Here is a 15947-nt window from a genome sequence, read left to right as displayed (position 1 = left end):
AATTTTCCACATTTACATTTCCTTATAGACATGTCAAAAATGATCTGCTCATGAATCAACCTTATTATTTATGATATTTGTTTGTAAAAAAAATAAAAATAAAAATGAGTACATTAGGATAGATGCAGGTAGACCTTTATTATTATGTTCTCCGTAATCAAGAAATAAGGAGATGAGAAATGTTATCCATTTTATGTATATTTTAATGATTCAAGGAATTGCCAAGGATTCTCACTTCTAAAAAAATTGTAGCTTTTGTTAAACTCTTTTCAACAACACTGTGTTTATTCCTATATTTTATACATCCACCCTTTGGCAATGCTTCAGCCTCTGTTATGACTACACCCTAACAGCTGTGGGTTCTGACTATTAACAGCCAAAGTTACAGCCAGGTAGAGAGCTGTAAGCTTGATGAAGAAGCAATAAGATGTGTTTGTGGAGTCTAAAGCAACGATTAAAGGTCACAGCATTGGTTTCCTGTGTGTGCATAAGCCCAGTCTTTTGACCATTGGTGAAAAGTTCTGTCTATCAGTTTTACTTACCCTTGAATTATTGTCTTTTGTTCATACCCTCCGAGCCATTCTAGTGATATTACAAGGGCTGGAGTCGCATCAGGTTATCGGGTAATTGCAATGTCTATATTCCATAGTAGGATCCCACCATGGAAACAGTAAACTTTCTAGCTGCCTATATTAGTATAAGCTAGCAGTCTTTTAAGCTAGCACTTGTGTTCTAGACATAGCAATTAAATTTTGCCCCAGTTATATACCATGTTTGTTCTTCTCACAACTGAGAGGGCGTTTTGGATGTCTGCTGGCTGGCTGCCCAAACACAAGCGTTGTTTGAAGGCTGCTCCCTCTACTCTGTAATGTTGATGAGTTTTATCTTATAAATATTCATGATTTGTTTGCAGTGATGTTATTTTATCCACTAGATGACAGTAGGAAGCTGTCTTGATAGTTATTCAGACTTTACACTGTAAAGCAGATAATTATACATTACCCTGAGTCTGACTTGGGCTTAGTCGGAAAAACACAGAAAACCAAACCTCAGACACACGTCAAGGGAGTTGAGAAAGTAATTTTCACAACACACAAGATTTTATGTTAAAAACTACAAGTGTCTAAGTTCTTTTTCTTTCTAAGCTGCTGCCAAGCTACTTTTTTTTGTGAATGACACAAAGAATCATCTAAAATTATTTTGTATATTTCTGTTTTCAGACACTACCCTGCTCTAAAAACCTTGGAACAAGTGGAGCACCATTACCTGCCCCATGTTAGCCAGTACCGTTTTTGCAAGATTATGAGTGATAACATTCCTCGCTTGCGCATGGAGATTAAGGATGTATCAATGTCTGACCTGAAAGATTTCCTGGAAAGCATTCGCAAGCACTCTGACAAGATTGGGGAGACTGCCATGAAACAGGTATGCTCTTTGTTACTCTGTACCTTTTGATCATTATACTCTTTGCAAAAAGTCTAATTTTGCAACATTTGATAATTCCTGACCTGAATGCATTGCTGTTAGTTTTCTTTTGAAGCAGCAAGTCTAAAAGAATGTTGGGTTACATGACACCTGTACTTTGTGGCTTAAATATCATGGAAAGTTATGCTTAAAGTTTACAGTACACTTATGATGTCTAATATCATGGATGGTTATGCTAAAATAGTACAGTGCTTTTATGATGTCTTGCCTGAATCATTGTATGCAGTTTTGATGTGCTTATTACAAAAAGACATAACAGTTGTGAAGGAGGTCCAGAGACAAGTGGCTGGACTGATTCCATAAACTTGGCATATAAAAACACTGAAGTTTTTGTTCCCTTTCATGTTTAATAAACAGAAGTTTAAAATGACAAGACCAGAAGCTTTTAAAATTTGTCAATAGAATTAATATGATTGATATCAGCTGTTTTTAATCTAGATCACTAGGTTCCGGCAAAAGTTTTTAAGAGTAAATTTTGCACAAACATTGTAAAGTTTTTGTATTGTTTAACAAAGTGAACTGTTAATATGGGGATTAAGTTCCAAAGCAGTCCAGAAGAAAGTACAAGGTGGAGCATAAAGATCTCCCACATTTTGAAGGGGTATAAAAAAATGAACGAAGCAGTCTAAAAAAATGTGTATATATTTATAAAAAGTACATAAAAAACAGTTTTGTTTTAATGGGTTTTAAAAATCATATCATAAAAATGGTGGCTGTCACTGGCAATACATTGCTGAAGACCATCCTGGAAGTTCTCCATCTTTCACCAGGTCATCTTAGGTGAAATGGTGCCATCTTCTTGTCTGATCCTTTCCTTCAAATCCTCAAGAGATAGAGGACGATGTTTGAAAACCTTTTCCTTTAGGTATCCCGAAAGGAAAAGGTCACATGGGCTTAAATTTGGTGACCATGCCTGCCACCCCACATCTCCCCTTAAAGAGATCAAATGCTCAGGGAACATTTCCCCAAACACTCCAAGCAAACTTCGTGCTGTGTGAGCTGTGATCCTGTCCTGTTGAAACCACACATGTTTTGTGCTAGGTCTGCCAGGTGATTTTCTTTTCAGTGTGGACCCAGTTGCTTGAAGGCTAGAAATCCATAGCAAAAAAAATCCATAGCATTTCAATCAAGCGCGAAGTGTGTATGGAACGCTCTCTACGTTGCTATTACGGAATGGTTGCTCTCATAATATGCTTGAACAACAAAGCCCCAATATTCACCGGTCCAACTCATGATGGTTGCTGAAAACAGTAGAGCCTAACCTACTGATTGAGACCTATCCCACCTTTACTCCCCCACTACAGCCCACATAGTTCTCCCTTGAAATGTGGGAGATTTTTATGTACTCAGAAGGCCTTCACATCTTGACTTGGTTTCTTAAAAGAGTTTTTTTGGGAGTTTGATGAGCTAGAGTACAGTATGTTCAGTTTAATGGCCTGCTGTCATCAAAACTTTTTCTCATCAGAACTCTAGATTTTGTGCATAACTCTGAGTTGGTACTTAAGTGTCACATTGTCCCACAAATTGAATTATGTTGGTTGCTAAAATGGAGAGAATGAATGAAATAATGAATAAATGTTTACTTTAAAATATTTTGGCTGGTTTATAAACCACCACCATGCTACCTACTAAACCACAATTGGCTTTTATAAACCATGTAGACAGTGTGAAATATATCACATGATGACAGTGTAGTTTCTCAATACATTAAAGTGCAAAGCCTCCATGTTCCGTAATGAAGGTCTTTGAGCAAAGTTGCTTACCTGTCCTCCCTTCTGGCATGAAAGTGTTAATAGATAGATAGATACTTTATTAATCCCAAGGGGAAATAAATCCTGTACTATACAAGCAGTGTAAAGCACTTTAAAGAGGTATTTATAACGAATGGCTTTATATAATGAGGCCTGATTGTAATTCTTTTCTGAAATTTCGATAATTGGAAATTCACACTTGTTAGTCTTTTCCAGAAAATACCTATTTTTTGTGCAGTTTGCATTGCATTTGTCTACAGTTTAGCAGTTTTAACTATTTTAAAAATTTAATACATTCAGTTGTTCTTACATTTTCAATGCGTTCTTAATTGTACTGTATATTCTTGCTTGATTTATAAAGCACCTTGTAAAGTAGCTTGCAACACATGGTGGTTTAGTCAGTAAGTCTTAATTGATAAGCAGAAGAAGGAAAATACGTTATAATGTGATCAAAGTTCTTGACAATGGGGCATTTTGTTATTAATAAAAAGCATTCCCTTTTTGTATTTATTATGCATTTTTTGGCACCTGTCATAGCAAAGTTCTTTTCTGTCTCTTTTACTTTCTTTAATGCATTTAAGCTTTGAAGCGTTGATCACATGCACAAGATATGCTAATGAATCTGCATCAGCTGGCCATCATTCTTCCTGTTTGGTTTTGCTTCAGTTACTTGGGTTATTATCTGGAGCTAATTCATAAATAAAACTTAAATATAGTTCTTGACTGACATTAACTCCAAGAAGCAGATGAAATTTCAATTTTATGATTTTTAAGTAGGACAGGTAAATTTAAAGCAAACAGGGTGGCATTTGTCGAGGAAATTAAACATAGCACCTGCCTCTAATCATTTTCACAAGAAAGTAACAGCATACTCCTGTAGGAAAAAGACTGTGCTCCCCATTTCTGTGCATTTTATTTTCTGCCCGAGCTTTTTTTTTTTTGTTCTTTATTTCACCTTTTACAATTTCTTGTATTTGGAATTTGTTTGTTTTCTCATACCCCTTGGGGTCAGAGCGCAGGGTCTGCCATTGTACAGTGCCCCTGGAGCAATTGAAGGTTAAGGGCCTTGCTCAAGTGCCCAGTAGAGTAGCATCTCTTTTGGCAGTGACGGGGATTCGAACTGGCAACCTTTAGGATACCAGCGCAGATCTTTAGCTTCAGATCCTTGGCTTATGTGTTTTTCCTGACGTACAGGTTGACTACAGTATACACCTGGCTGGTTGGAGAATCTATTCTAAACTTAGTTATTGAAGACGTTTCCTTGCATGTAGTTGCTAAGTTAGAGCTCTTACTGTTTATTTATTTAGATTAGTTTGTATTCCTCCATCTCCCGATACCACATCATATCGTCAATTACAAACTGTAGAAGAGTAGTTCTCCATGCATTTTGGGACCGGATTTGGTTGAGGGTTCACCCCCTGTCTAAGGCATCAACTAAATTTGCTGCAAAGCTATCACCCAAATGGTTTGGTTCTCCTATTGTACTCAGTAAATTAGGTCCTGTTGATTAGTGCGTACAATGGGCCACTGACACTGGGGTTAAAGTGTATATGGTGCATGTTACCAACATGAAGCCGCACCTTTGGCCCTTCATTTGACCTAGGGGTGGGGAATATGTAGCGGGTGCCATGTGTACTATTGGCCTTTTGTTAGTTTGTCTCTCCTAAATGTATACTAGAAAAAATAGGTTGCTGTGACTTTAGAGAGGAGATAAATACGGGTTTGACTGATTGCCGAAAGAGGATTTTTTTTTTTAAACTTTTTATTGAATTTATTAAAATCAAACAACATTCCATACAAGCAAGTCATATATTACACAACTAGATTTCACCCAGAAAACAAGGAAGAGAGAAAGACAGACATCGGGTAGTGAAGTGAGAAGCTACAACGTGTTAGCACAGATTATCTGCGATGATCGTCACCTGCTGGAAGTTGGATTTTTGTCTGCGGGATACAAGAGAGATGCGTTTCAGATTATGAACTTTTCTGTATCTAATCTAGAGCAACCAACTTGTTGATCGGTAGGACAAAACTTTAATCATTATCGATGTTGACTGACTGTGTACTCAGTCGGGCTTCTGGCTTTGCATTGTCTTCTTCCAACTTAAAGATAAGTAAAACCAGACTATAGTATTTTTTGTGAAATGGATTATTTATGGAGCTTGTATATCCCACCCTAACTTCTGACTTCATGTTAGTGATGTGTTTGTTGGGTTATGTCAAAAAGTTGTATTGTCTTTAAATATGTAGATATACTTTTTCATTTCCTTACTGCTTTTCATTGAGTGTTGGGTTGGAATTTGTGGTGAATGGGTTAAATAGGATGAGTGTTGGTCACGGAATTCTGTAAAGAATATGAAATACTACTTCTATCATGATAGTGTTGCTTTAATTATGCGGCTGCGCGGGGCTTAGTTGGTCTTCCTGGGTAGTGGTAGTTGTGGTTTTCTTGTGTTGAACACCCCAAACTGCCATAAAGCTATCCATCTCCAAGCTTGTGAACTCAGGTAGTCTATCAGTGATTATAAATCTGAGAACTCCCTGAGTGAAGATGTCATTTCTGAGGATAGACCAAATGCGAGATGTTTTACGTCAGAAAAATCAAACAGCTCTGCGCATTTAGTGAAATAGTCCATTGCCATCATTAAATAGATTTTCCTTGTTTTAATGACAGGAAGAGGACCCATTAGTTCAACCCTCCAAGATTCTCCAGGTTCCTTCACCATAGTGTACTGAAGTGGTTCTATTGGATAACCAAGCAGGTTCTCATACTTTTGACAAAAGGCACAGGTCTTCATGTGTTTTTAAATGTCCTTTGTAACGGTCGGCCACCAGGCCATCTCTGATATTCTCTTCAGCCATCCTAGATGGCCACCAAAAGGGCTGTTTGGAAATAAGCAGGGAACTCAGGAACCTTTTATTCAGGAACAAGTAGTTGATGTTTGTTCCCACCCAACTTTGATGGCACACAGCAATAGGGCATGCCCTGATGTTCCCGAAAAGTCATGTGCCCATTTCACTTCTCAGTGCTATTTCTTGGCTCTTGACAAACATGACTGATGGACTGAGCTTGAACTATGTCCGGTAACTCCAGAGGCAGGTCTGTCCATTGAGTTGATACTAGGGCACTGCAGAAGATATAGGTGGTTCCAGAACCTTGGAACATGCATCTGGTAACACATTTCCTGAGCCCTTCCGGTAAAACTTTCTGAAGGTAAATTGTTGAAGACACAAATTCCACTTGATCAATTGAGACAAGGTCCTGGGGCAATTAAAAGCCCAGGCCAGTGCATGGTGGGTAGTATACACTTAAAACAGAACTCTCTCAAGAAAATGCCTATACAACCGGCCGATATTCTTTTTCAGAGCATGAATAATTGAGCTCAGAACCAATTAGAGATCGGGAAGCATATACAGTCACCTGTTCTTCTCCATCCTTGTTTTGTGTGAGGACAGCCTCATGCCCCAAGTCACTGCCATCCATTTGAACCTGAAATCTAAGGTATGTATCAGGTTGTGCCAGAACAGGTGATTCCAAAGGTGTGTTTTTGAGGTTCATGAAAGCGCCTTCACTTTCCGGCGTTCACTCCCAAGGTACTCCCTTTCTGGTCAGTTGATGTAAAGGGTCAGCCAGTTGAGGAATAAATTTATGGAACCAACCCACCATCCCCAAGAAGTGTTGCAAAGCGTTGATGTTTTACAGGAGGAGGGTACTTCACAGTGATCTTCTTTGGGTCCACCTTGATGTCTTCGGCAGATACTCTGTGCCCCAGGAAGCTGAAGTGGGACTGTAAGAAGTGACACTTGTTCATGCACACGGTCAGCTGTGCCTTCTGGAGTTGGAAGAAGATATCATCAAGGTCCTGGAGGTGTAGTTCCAATGAAGAGAATATAATGATGTCATCAATATACAAGAAGCAGGTTTTTCCAATCAAACCCCTCAACACTTCCTCCATTAATCATTGAAAGGAAGCCCCAGCTTTTCTAAACCCAAAGGCCATGTCCAGAAAATGAAATAAGTCTTCAGGTCTTCTCTACACTGTCTTCTCCCATACATGCTTGCCAGTTGCCTAACTAAAGATCCAATGTGCTAAAAACGGCTGCTTCTCCCAAGGATTCCAGTATTTAATACACCAAGGGAAAGGAGTAGGCGTCATGGTGGGTTTTGGCATTCAGATCCTTATAATCGACACAGAATCAAAAGGTGCTGTTTTATTTCCGGATCAACACCACTGGACCTGACCATGCTGAAGATGAAGGTTCAAGTATGCCATCTGTCAACATACGGTTGACCCACACTTTAATAAGCCTTCTGTTCATCAGGGAACATCCTGTAAGCTTTAAGACAGACAGAGACCTCATCAACAGTGTGGGAAACTATTGATGTGCATCCTGGTTTGTCAGTCTATACCACAGGCCATCTTCTCAACAGAGGTTGCACATCCTGGAGTGGAATACTTACACTTGCTTCTATGGTATCCATCTCAGTAACTGATTGCACCAGATAATAACAAAGATTGGGCCACTGTAGCTCTTCTTGAGCACGTTTTTCAAACCTAAATACAATAAACTGGGCCAGCACATAATCCCTAGTCTTTGGATGCAAAATCATGACTGCTGCAATGAGGAGTCCAGACCAAGAAGCAGGAGCATGGTCAAGTAAGAATCCTTTAAGATGTATATGTCCACCTGCCAAGATACACGATGCAATGCAAACCACGCTGTAACTTTGCCAGTATAATCATATGCCCTCCCTTCAGCCAAGAAGAACCTAATTATAACACCTGCCTCGGACAGCTTGTGGGTTTTTTTTCATCTTTTCTGACAAGCTGCGCTTCATTAAGGTAAGGGTACTTCCGATGTCGACCACCGCATCCCTGATGATGTCCCTCGCAGATAGTAGCACCATTAAGAGGGCATTACTTGAGTTCACACAGTGGTAAGCTCAGCCCCGGAGGATCGGTACTTTTGTTGCTGACCACAGCCACCTGACAAATTACTGCCTGATAAGTCCTTATTTTTTTGTTTATTATCCTTCTTGGCAGCCCAGTCTTTCTCAGTCAAGGTACCAAATTAATTCAGTGATTGTACTGAGCACCCAATACCCCTTAAAGCCACAATGTCATCTTCTGATATGGAGGGATTCCATTTTAAGCATAGCACACAGTATACGTAAGCAAAATCCCTAATAGGTTGCATATGCTCCTGTTGGGTGTTCATAAGTTGCTGTTCAACTTCAGCCTGGTAATCCTCTGGTAAGAATATTTCCCAAAATGTGGTGCAGAAGGAAGACCAGTCTGCAATATTTGCCTTTTCTGCCTGTCACCATGACTGCACCGGACCGCTTAGCAATGCATTTCAAAAGCTCATCAACTCCACACTAAAGGATGGTGTTCTAAAAACGAATCAGCCTGCTCTAAAAACCTGAGAACCTCCGATGATGAACATGAACCTTCCAGTTTGGGAAATTCCAAGTGCAGTGTTAGATGTAACAGCAATTGAGACCTTGGGATCTCATAGAACTAGACAGCCACAATCACTGGCAATGTGTTTTCAGTCCAAACCACATCGTGCAGGTCTCCTTCCAATTGCTGATCTTTTCTCTGGAGACAAGCAATTAGCTTTTACTTGAACCACTGCAGTCGAATCATGCATCACCTCCACCATGGCGTTCATTGATCCTTGCAGTGCCACTTCATGAGCTGCAGCTCCTTCAGCCAATTCCTTGATCTGATTATGCATCTCATACATCCATTGTTGCATCTCGGCCCACAACAGCCGCAGGATGTCCTCGACTCTTTCCACCTTGGGCGTGGATATATACAAATAATCCAGCAGGCTAACTTCCTTGTCCACCTCTGCATGCACCCTGACTGTGATGTGCCTGTCCAGCTCAACTCCTTGCTCCAGCCCCTCACTCAGACTGGAAGCCTCCTGTGCCAAATTCTCCAGAGTCATCTGATCTAATGTAGTAAAAGTCAGAGAGGGCACCACTAATCTTTACCACTACCCCAGGAGACCAACAAAGCCCCGTGCAGCTGCACGAACAGAACACCACTATCATGATGACAGAAATAATATTCTTAACAGAAACCTTTCAGGGTTCTGTGACCAACACAATGTCACCCACTCACTATAATCCCAAGCCCAGCACTCATTTTCTTCAGGTATACAGTGGGTATGGAAAAGTATTCAGACCCCCTTCAATTTTTCACTCTTTGTTATATTGCAGCCATTTGCTAAATTTAAATTAATTTTTTTCCTTATTAATGTACACACAGCACCCCATATTGACAGACAAAAAAAAGAATTTTTGAAATTGTTAAAGATTTATTAAAAAAGAAAAGCTGAAATATCACATGGTCCTAAGTATTCAGACCCTTTGCTCAGTATTTAGTAGAAGCACCCTTTTGAGCTAATACAGCCATGAGTCTTCTTGGGAAAGATGCAACAAGTTTTTCACACCTGGATTTGGGGATCCTCTGCCATTCCTCCTTGCAGATCCTCTCCAGTTCTGTCAGGTTGGATGGTAAACGTTGGTGGACAGCCATTTTTAGGTCTCTCCAGAGATGCTCAATTGGGTTTAAGTCAGGGCTCTGGCTGGGCCATTCAAGAACAGTCACAGAGTTGTTGTGAAGCCACCGCCATGCTTCACTGTGGGAACTGTATTGGACAAGTGATGAGGTTGTCTCCACACACTGAGGAGAGGCAAGACACATGACAGCCCGCATGGAGTTTGCTAAAAGACACCTGAAGGACTCTGAGAAATAAGATTCTCTGGTCTGATGAGACCAAGATAGAACTTTTTGGCCTTAATTCTAAGCGGTATGTGTGGAGATAACCAGGCACTGCTCATCACTTGTCCAATACAGTCTCCACAGTGAAGCATGGCGATGGCAGCATCATGCTGTGGGGGTGTTTTTCAGCTGCAGGGACAGGACGACTGGTTGCAATCAAGGGAAAGATGAACGCAGCCAAGTACAGGGATATCCTGGACAAAAACCTTCTCCAGAGTGCTAAGGACCTCAGACTGAGCCGAAGGTTTACCTTCCAACAAGACAATGACCCTAAGCACACAGCTAAAATAACGAAGGAGTGGCTTCACAACAACTCTGTGACTGTTCTTAAATGGCCCAGCCAGAGCCCTGACTTAAACCCAATTGAGCATCTCTGGAGAGACCTAAAAATGGCTGTCCACCGTTTACCATCCAACCTGACAGAACTGGAGAGGATCTGCAAGGAGGAATGGCAGAGGATCCCCAAAATCCAGGTGTGAAAAACTTGTTGCATCTTTCCCAAGAAGACTCATGGCTGTATTAGCTCAAAAGGGTGCTTCTACTAAATACTGAGCAAAGGGTCTGAATACTTAGGACCATGTAATATTTATAGTTTTTCTTTTTTAATAAAACTGCAACAATTTCGAAAATTCTTTTTTTTGTCTGTCAATATGTGGTGCTGTGTGTGTACCTTAATGAGGAAAAAAAATAATTTAAATGATTTTAGAAAATAGCTGCAATATATCAGTGAAAAATTGAAGGGGGTCTGAATACTTTCCATACCCACTGTACATTAGGGAGAGACAACCTAACAAAAGGCCAATAGTACATGTGGGACCTGCTACAAGCTGAGTATTCTAGAGTGTAGAACATTTTTCCCATGTTTTTTTGACATCAGTTATTTGTTTAACATTTATTTTCATGAGTCATTTTTTCTTTGTTTTTGGCTGCTCCTGACAACATTTTATTTTTTGTATCTCTTTCTATTTGTGTTTTGTTATGATGGGCAACACACTTAGGTTCCTTATCCCTTGTAGTTTGTAGTGATGGCCAAGGAAAACATTTAATTGGTCATTTTCATGCAGGACATGAGAAGACAGTTTATGATATAATTGAACTTTATTGCGACGCCATTTGTCCAACAGCAAACGATATAAAACACATCCATGTGGATGCAAATTCTCAAGTTACTTATGTCCCATAATCCATCTGTCAATTATCCAGGTGAATGCTCAAAATGTGCAAAGTGTATGCAGTTTGTGCTAAAATATTAATAATTATTTCTCAAAAATTCACAATGGAAAATATATTGGAGAAGTACATTTCCATAATTATCTACTTTTGAGTTGAAGACAGGACTTTTGACTGTTAATGAGGGGGAGTATTGTTTAACAGTAATGTTTATGATTGTGAGTATTTTGATGGCCTGGATGCCCACAGATGACGTACTTCCTTGAACTAGGGTTATAGGGGTAATAGGGTCATGTCCGAGGATGATCTGGGCAGCGGGGACACATAATAAACAGAGGTGGTGAAGTGCATTTATTCCACAGTGTTAAAAAAAATAAAGTGAAGTGTTCAATAAATGAATAAATAATCCACAATAAAAAACATTGTCATTGGTGGAGGTTAAAATCACAAATAATCAAAAATGGTTCAAATTAAAGGTTAAAATACTGGTGTGATCAGTCCTTTAAAATCCCTCCTAAGCCTGTGTGCTTCCATCTAAAAATGAATGCTTTGCTACTTACCCAAAAGGTCTGCTCAGCCAACAGAGCCGACAACCTCAAGTCATTCATTTACTGGCTTGCGTGACAAGAACCTCATGCGGTCACTGCTGTGATGCCCCAAGCTCTGCCCCATTGTCTGTCTTTCTCAGACATCCAAAGTACCCTTTAGAGTTGCTCCCTAAGTGCTCAACAGGCACGACCCATATTTATGTGTGTGCCAGGGCCATTTCCTGACCACTTGCTTTCACACCTTAGTTGCAATCCTACAGTGCATCCGGAAAGAATTCACAGCGTATCACTTTTTCCACATTTTGTCATGTTACAGCCTTATTCCAAAATGGATTAAAGTCATTTTTTTTCCTCAGAAATCTACACACAACACCCCATAATAACAACGTGAAAAAAAGTTTACTTGAGGTTTTTGCAAATTTATTAAAAATAAAAAAACTGAGAAATCACATGTACATAAGTTTTCACAGCCTTTGCTCAATACTTTGTCGATGCACCTTTGGCAGCAATTACAGTCTTTTTGAATATGATGCCACAAGCTTGGCACACCTATTATTGGCCAGTTTCACCAGTTACTCTTTGTAGCATCTCTCAAGCTCCATCAGGTTGGATGGGAAGCGTCGGTGCACAGCCTTTTTAAGATCTCTCCAGAGATGTTCAATCGGATTCAAGTCTGGGCTCTGGCTGGGCCACTCAAGGACATTCACAGAGTTGTCCTGAAGCCACTCCTTTGATATCTTGGCTGTGTGCTTAGAGTCGTCCTGCTGAAAGATGAACCGTCGCCCCAGTCAAGGTCAAGAGCGCTCTGGAGCAGGTTTTCATCCAGGATGTCTCTGTACATTGCTGCAGTCATCTTTCCTTTTATCATGAATAGTCTCCCAGTTCCTGCCACTAAAAAACATCCCCACAGCATGATGCTGCCACCACCATGCTTCACTGTAGGGATGGTATCGGCCTGGTGATGAGCGGTGCCTGGTTTCCTCCAAACTTGACACCTGGCATTCACACCAGAGAGTTCAATCTTTGTCTCATCAGACCAGAGAATTTTGTTTCTCCTGGTCTGAGAGTCCTTCAGGTGCCTTTTGGCAAACTCCAGGCGGGCTGCCATGTGCTTTTTACTAAGGAGTGGCTTCTGTCTGGCTACTCTACCATACAGGCCTGATTGATGGATTGCTGCAGAGATGGTTGTCCTTCTAGAAGATTCTCCTCTCTCCACAGAGGACCTCTGGAGCTCTGACCGAGTGACCATCGGGTTCTTGGTCACCTCCCTGACTAAGGCCCTTCTCCCCAGATCGCTCAGTTTAGATGGCCGGCCAGCTCTAGGAAGAGTCCTGGTGGTTTTGAACTTCTTCCACTTACGGATGATGGAGGCCACTGTGCTCATTGGGACATTCAAAGCAGCAGAAATTTTTCTGTAACCTTCCCCAGATTTGTGCCTCGAGACAATCCTGTCTCGGAGGTCTAGAGACAATTCCTTTGACTTCATGCTTGGTTTGTGCTCTGACATGAACTGTCAACTGTGGGACCTTATATAGACAGGTGTATGCCTTTCCAAATCATGTCCAATCAACTGCATTTACCACAGGTGGACTCCAGTTTAGCTGCAGAAACATCTCAAGGATGATCAGGGGAAACAGGATGCACCTGAGCTCAATTTTGAGCTTTCTCAATTTTTTTATTTTTAATAAATTTGCAAAAATCTGAAACTTTTTTTCACGTTGTCATTATGGGGTGTTGTGTGTAGAATTCAGACGAAAAAATTGAATTTAATCCATTTTGCAATAAGGCTGTAACATAACAAAATATGAAAAAAAGATGCGCTGTGAATCCTTTCCTGATGCACTGTATCTCCTCCTTTTCCAGTGACCTCCTGTCTTTTCTTCTTTATTTTTGTTCTTCATAGAATAATCTTATACTATAGCATACACAAGTGTCTGAGTACTAATGAGGAAATTGGCCTAACCACATGTGTCTTACCATCAAGCGTGCTCCACCAATTAGTTCCCTTATAAACATCCTACGTACTGCATGGACCTATGCCCGAGTGCACCATTTTTTTTTTTGAAAACTGCACACTGCTGTGGATCTCTAACTCATCTTTTCACAAGCATAAAAATATTTTTTAAGTTATTTCTCTCAGGAGATTTTCCTTTATTTAGTATGGCCATAGTTTAACTAAAAGATAAATTAAGAAAAATCTTTTCCCCCCTCAAACATTTGAAACACTGATTTGCGTAAACACTTTTTTTTTTCTTTTTCAAATTTGACCTGTATAGGCATTTATTGTGCACAGTGTGATTGGCTTAAGAGCAAATTACAAGGAACTCTCCACCCAATACCCAAACAGTTCCTGTCTGGACCCATCAAAAGGGTGTATTGATAGTGTGCACTATTTCAACTCAAGAAAGTTTTGTGAAGAAAAAAGATTGTATAGTTTGCTCTGTTGTTCCTGTAAAGTAACAGTGAGTAGCTTTGGTAAGCCAAAATTAGGTAAAGTCTTCAAAGCAGTGTTGGAGTGAACCCCAATCCTTTCTTAACTGTAATCCTGGTAAGTATGATTAACTTTTTTTTTTTTCTCTGTTTGATGAAGGGTAAAGAGGGATGGACTATTAGTGGGGCTCCACTAATTGCCTCACCCCATGTGCATAATTCTCCTTTTATCTTTACTGTTTTTGGCTTATCAACCAACTTGAAATCCTAGACAAACCAGCTATAGGCACATCTAGATATCTAAGAAAGCCAAGTAGGTTATACTGTACCTAGGCACTATACATAAGCACACAATTTGAGAAAGTCTTGTAAAAAAATGTTTTTCACTTCTCTGTGTTCTTTTTGGATCTTCTGCAGCAGTTGCAGATAGAGCCAAACAATAAGTTTATGCTAGAGACCCCATAGAGACACAGAGATTTGAATCTACTGTAACAGATGATGGCTCAGATAAAAAGGTCCTGAGGGGAAATAAGTCAAGCAGAAACCTGTTTTTTTGTTTATAAGAATGTTTAAATTGCTTTAAGGTCTATGTTTTAGTCATTATGTAGTACCTGTATACTGTAAATGCAATGAAGCCATCTTGTGGGAGTTGTGACCTGTTATAATACGATGCTGTTAACTTTAAGTCACCAAAAACTCACTGCGTCTTGTCTCTGACCTCAAGACCTTTCCTCTTGTTGGCAACAAAGTGAGACCCTGACGTTTCTAGTAGTTCAGCCAAAGTTGAAATATAATTACTTGGAGAAGTGGTTGAGATGGTATGTATGCTTCTCCATTGCTTCCAGCTTAAACTCCCACTCCTCCAAAATCCCCAAAAACCCTAAAGGCAAGACTTTGAATCTGTTACAGATTTGAAAGCATGAGTTAAAGTTCCCTCTGATGTGATTAAACCAAAGGGCTCATGGGAGAGTTGGCATGAGCCCCAGCAAGGCATATGTAAATAGGGTTGTTTTAAAGAGAAAAAAGGCAAACCGTCAGATTTCTACTTTCAGAAAAGAGGAAATATCACACTGTAATTTTAATTCCTTTATCTGATATCCTGTGGAAATATAATTGGTACTACTTAGAGAAGCCTCTTATATTTGTTTAGTTTTTTCAGTCATTGCTTACTCTCAGGTCACTCTGCAGAACTTTTCAGATCAGAAATAATTTGATATCTTTGATCCAAAAATTAGAGCAAGATTAGCATTTCCCTGTCAGATGCATTTTGTCTTACTTTTATATACTGTTGCCTAAAAACTGAAAGAAAAGTTTTCAGATTTGTTTTGTTAATAAAAAGGTCAGCATTATTACAGTAAATGTTGTATTTATAGATAAGCCGTACTCAAACATCAATAATTCGTTTATGTGTACAGTGATGCTGTAACATAGACTCCAGTTACTTTTGGGGTCATGCTGTGAGCTTTGGGCTACAACACATTCCTACAGTGAACATCATTCTACACCACATTACAGGTACAGTAATAGTTCATTGTTTACCTTCAAAGTTAAGCTTCTATGAGTGAGAAAAAAGTTTAGGGAGTCTTTTCATGATGTTAATGTTGGAACTTCCAAAACCAACATCAGCTTTTTTGACAGGTATCCCTTCAATTTTCTGTGTCAGGAAAATGAATTTTTTATACCTCATAACTGCAATGGCCTACTATACTTTTAATTTTGTTTAGCTTTACATTTGCCGTGATGATTTCAATTTTAAGAACATGTTG

At 39.7% G+C, this 15947-nt stretch overlaps 1 protein-coding gene across 6 annotated transcripts in view; it reads left to right on the top strand.

Moving 5' to 3' along the window:
* Positions 1–15947, top strand: part of exoc6b (exocyst complex component 6B) — a 608337-nt gene that overhangs the window by 163183 nt on the left and 429207 nt on the right. For all 6 annotated transcript variants that reach the window (XR_005633442.1, XR_005633443.1, XM_039751926.1 and 3 more), the window contains exon 6: positions 1221–1425. Coding sequence is in view for 4 of the 6 variants with exons in the window: in XM_039751926.1 (XP_039607860.1) it covers positions 1221–1425 (205 nt within the window). In the remaining 2 variants the exon portion in view is untranslated. The remainder of the gene's footprint in view (positions 1–1220; positions 1426–15947) is intronic.

Source organism: Polypterus senegalus, chromosome 4, assembly GCF_016835505.1.
Source record: "Polypterus senegalus isolate Bchr_013 chromosome 4, ASM1683550v1, whole genome shotgun sequence".
Taxonomy (NCBI): domain Eukaryota; kingdom Metazoa; phylum Chordata; class Cladistia; order Polypteriformes; family Polypteridae; genus Polypterus; species Polypterus senegalus.
The sequence above is the reverse complement of the archived record's forward strand: the minus strand, read 5'-3'. Positions and strand labels throughout refer to the sequence as shown.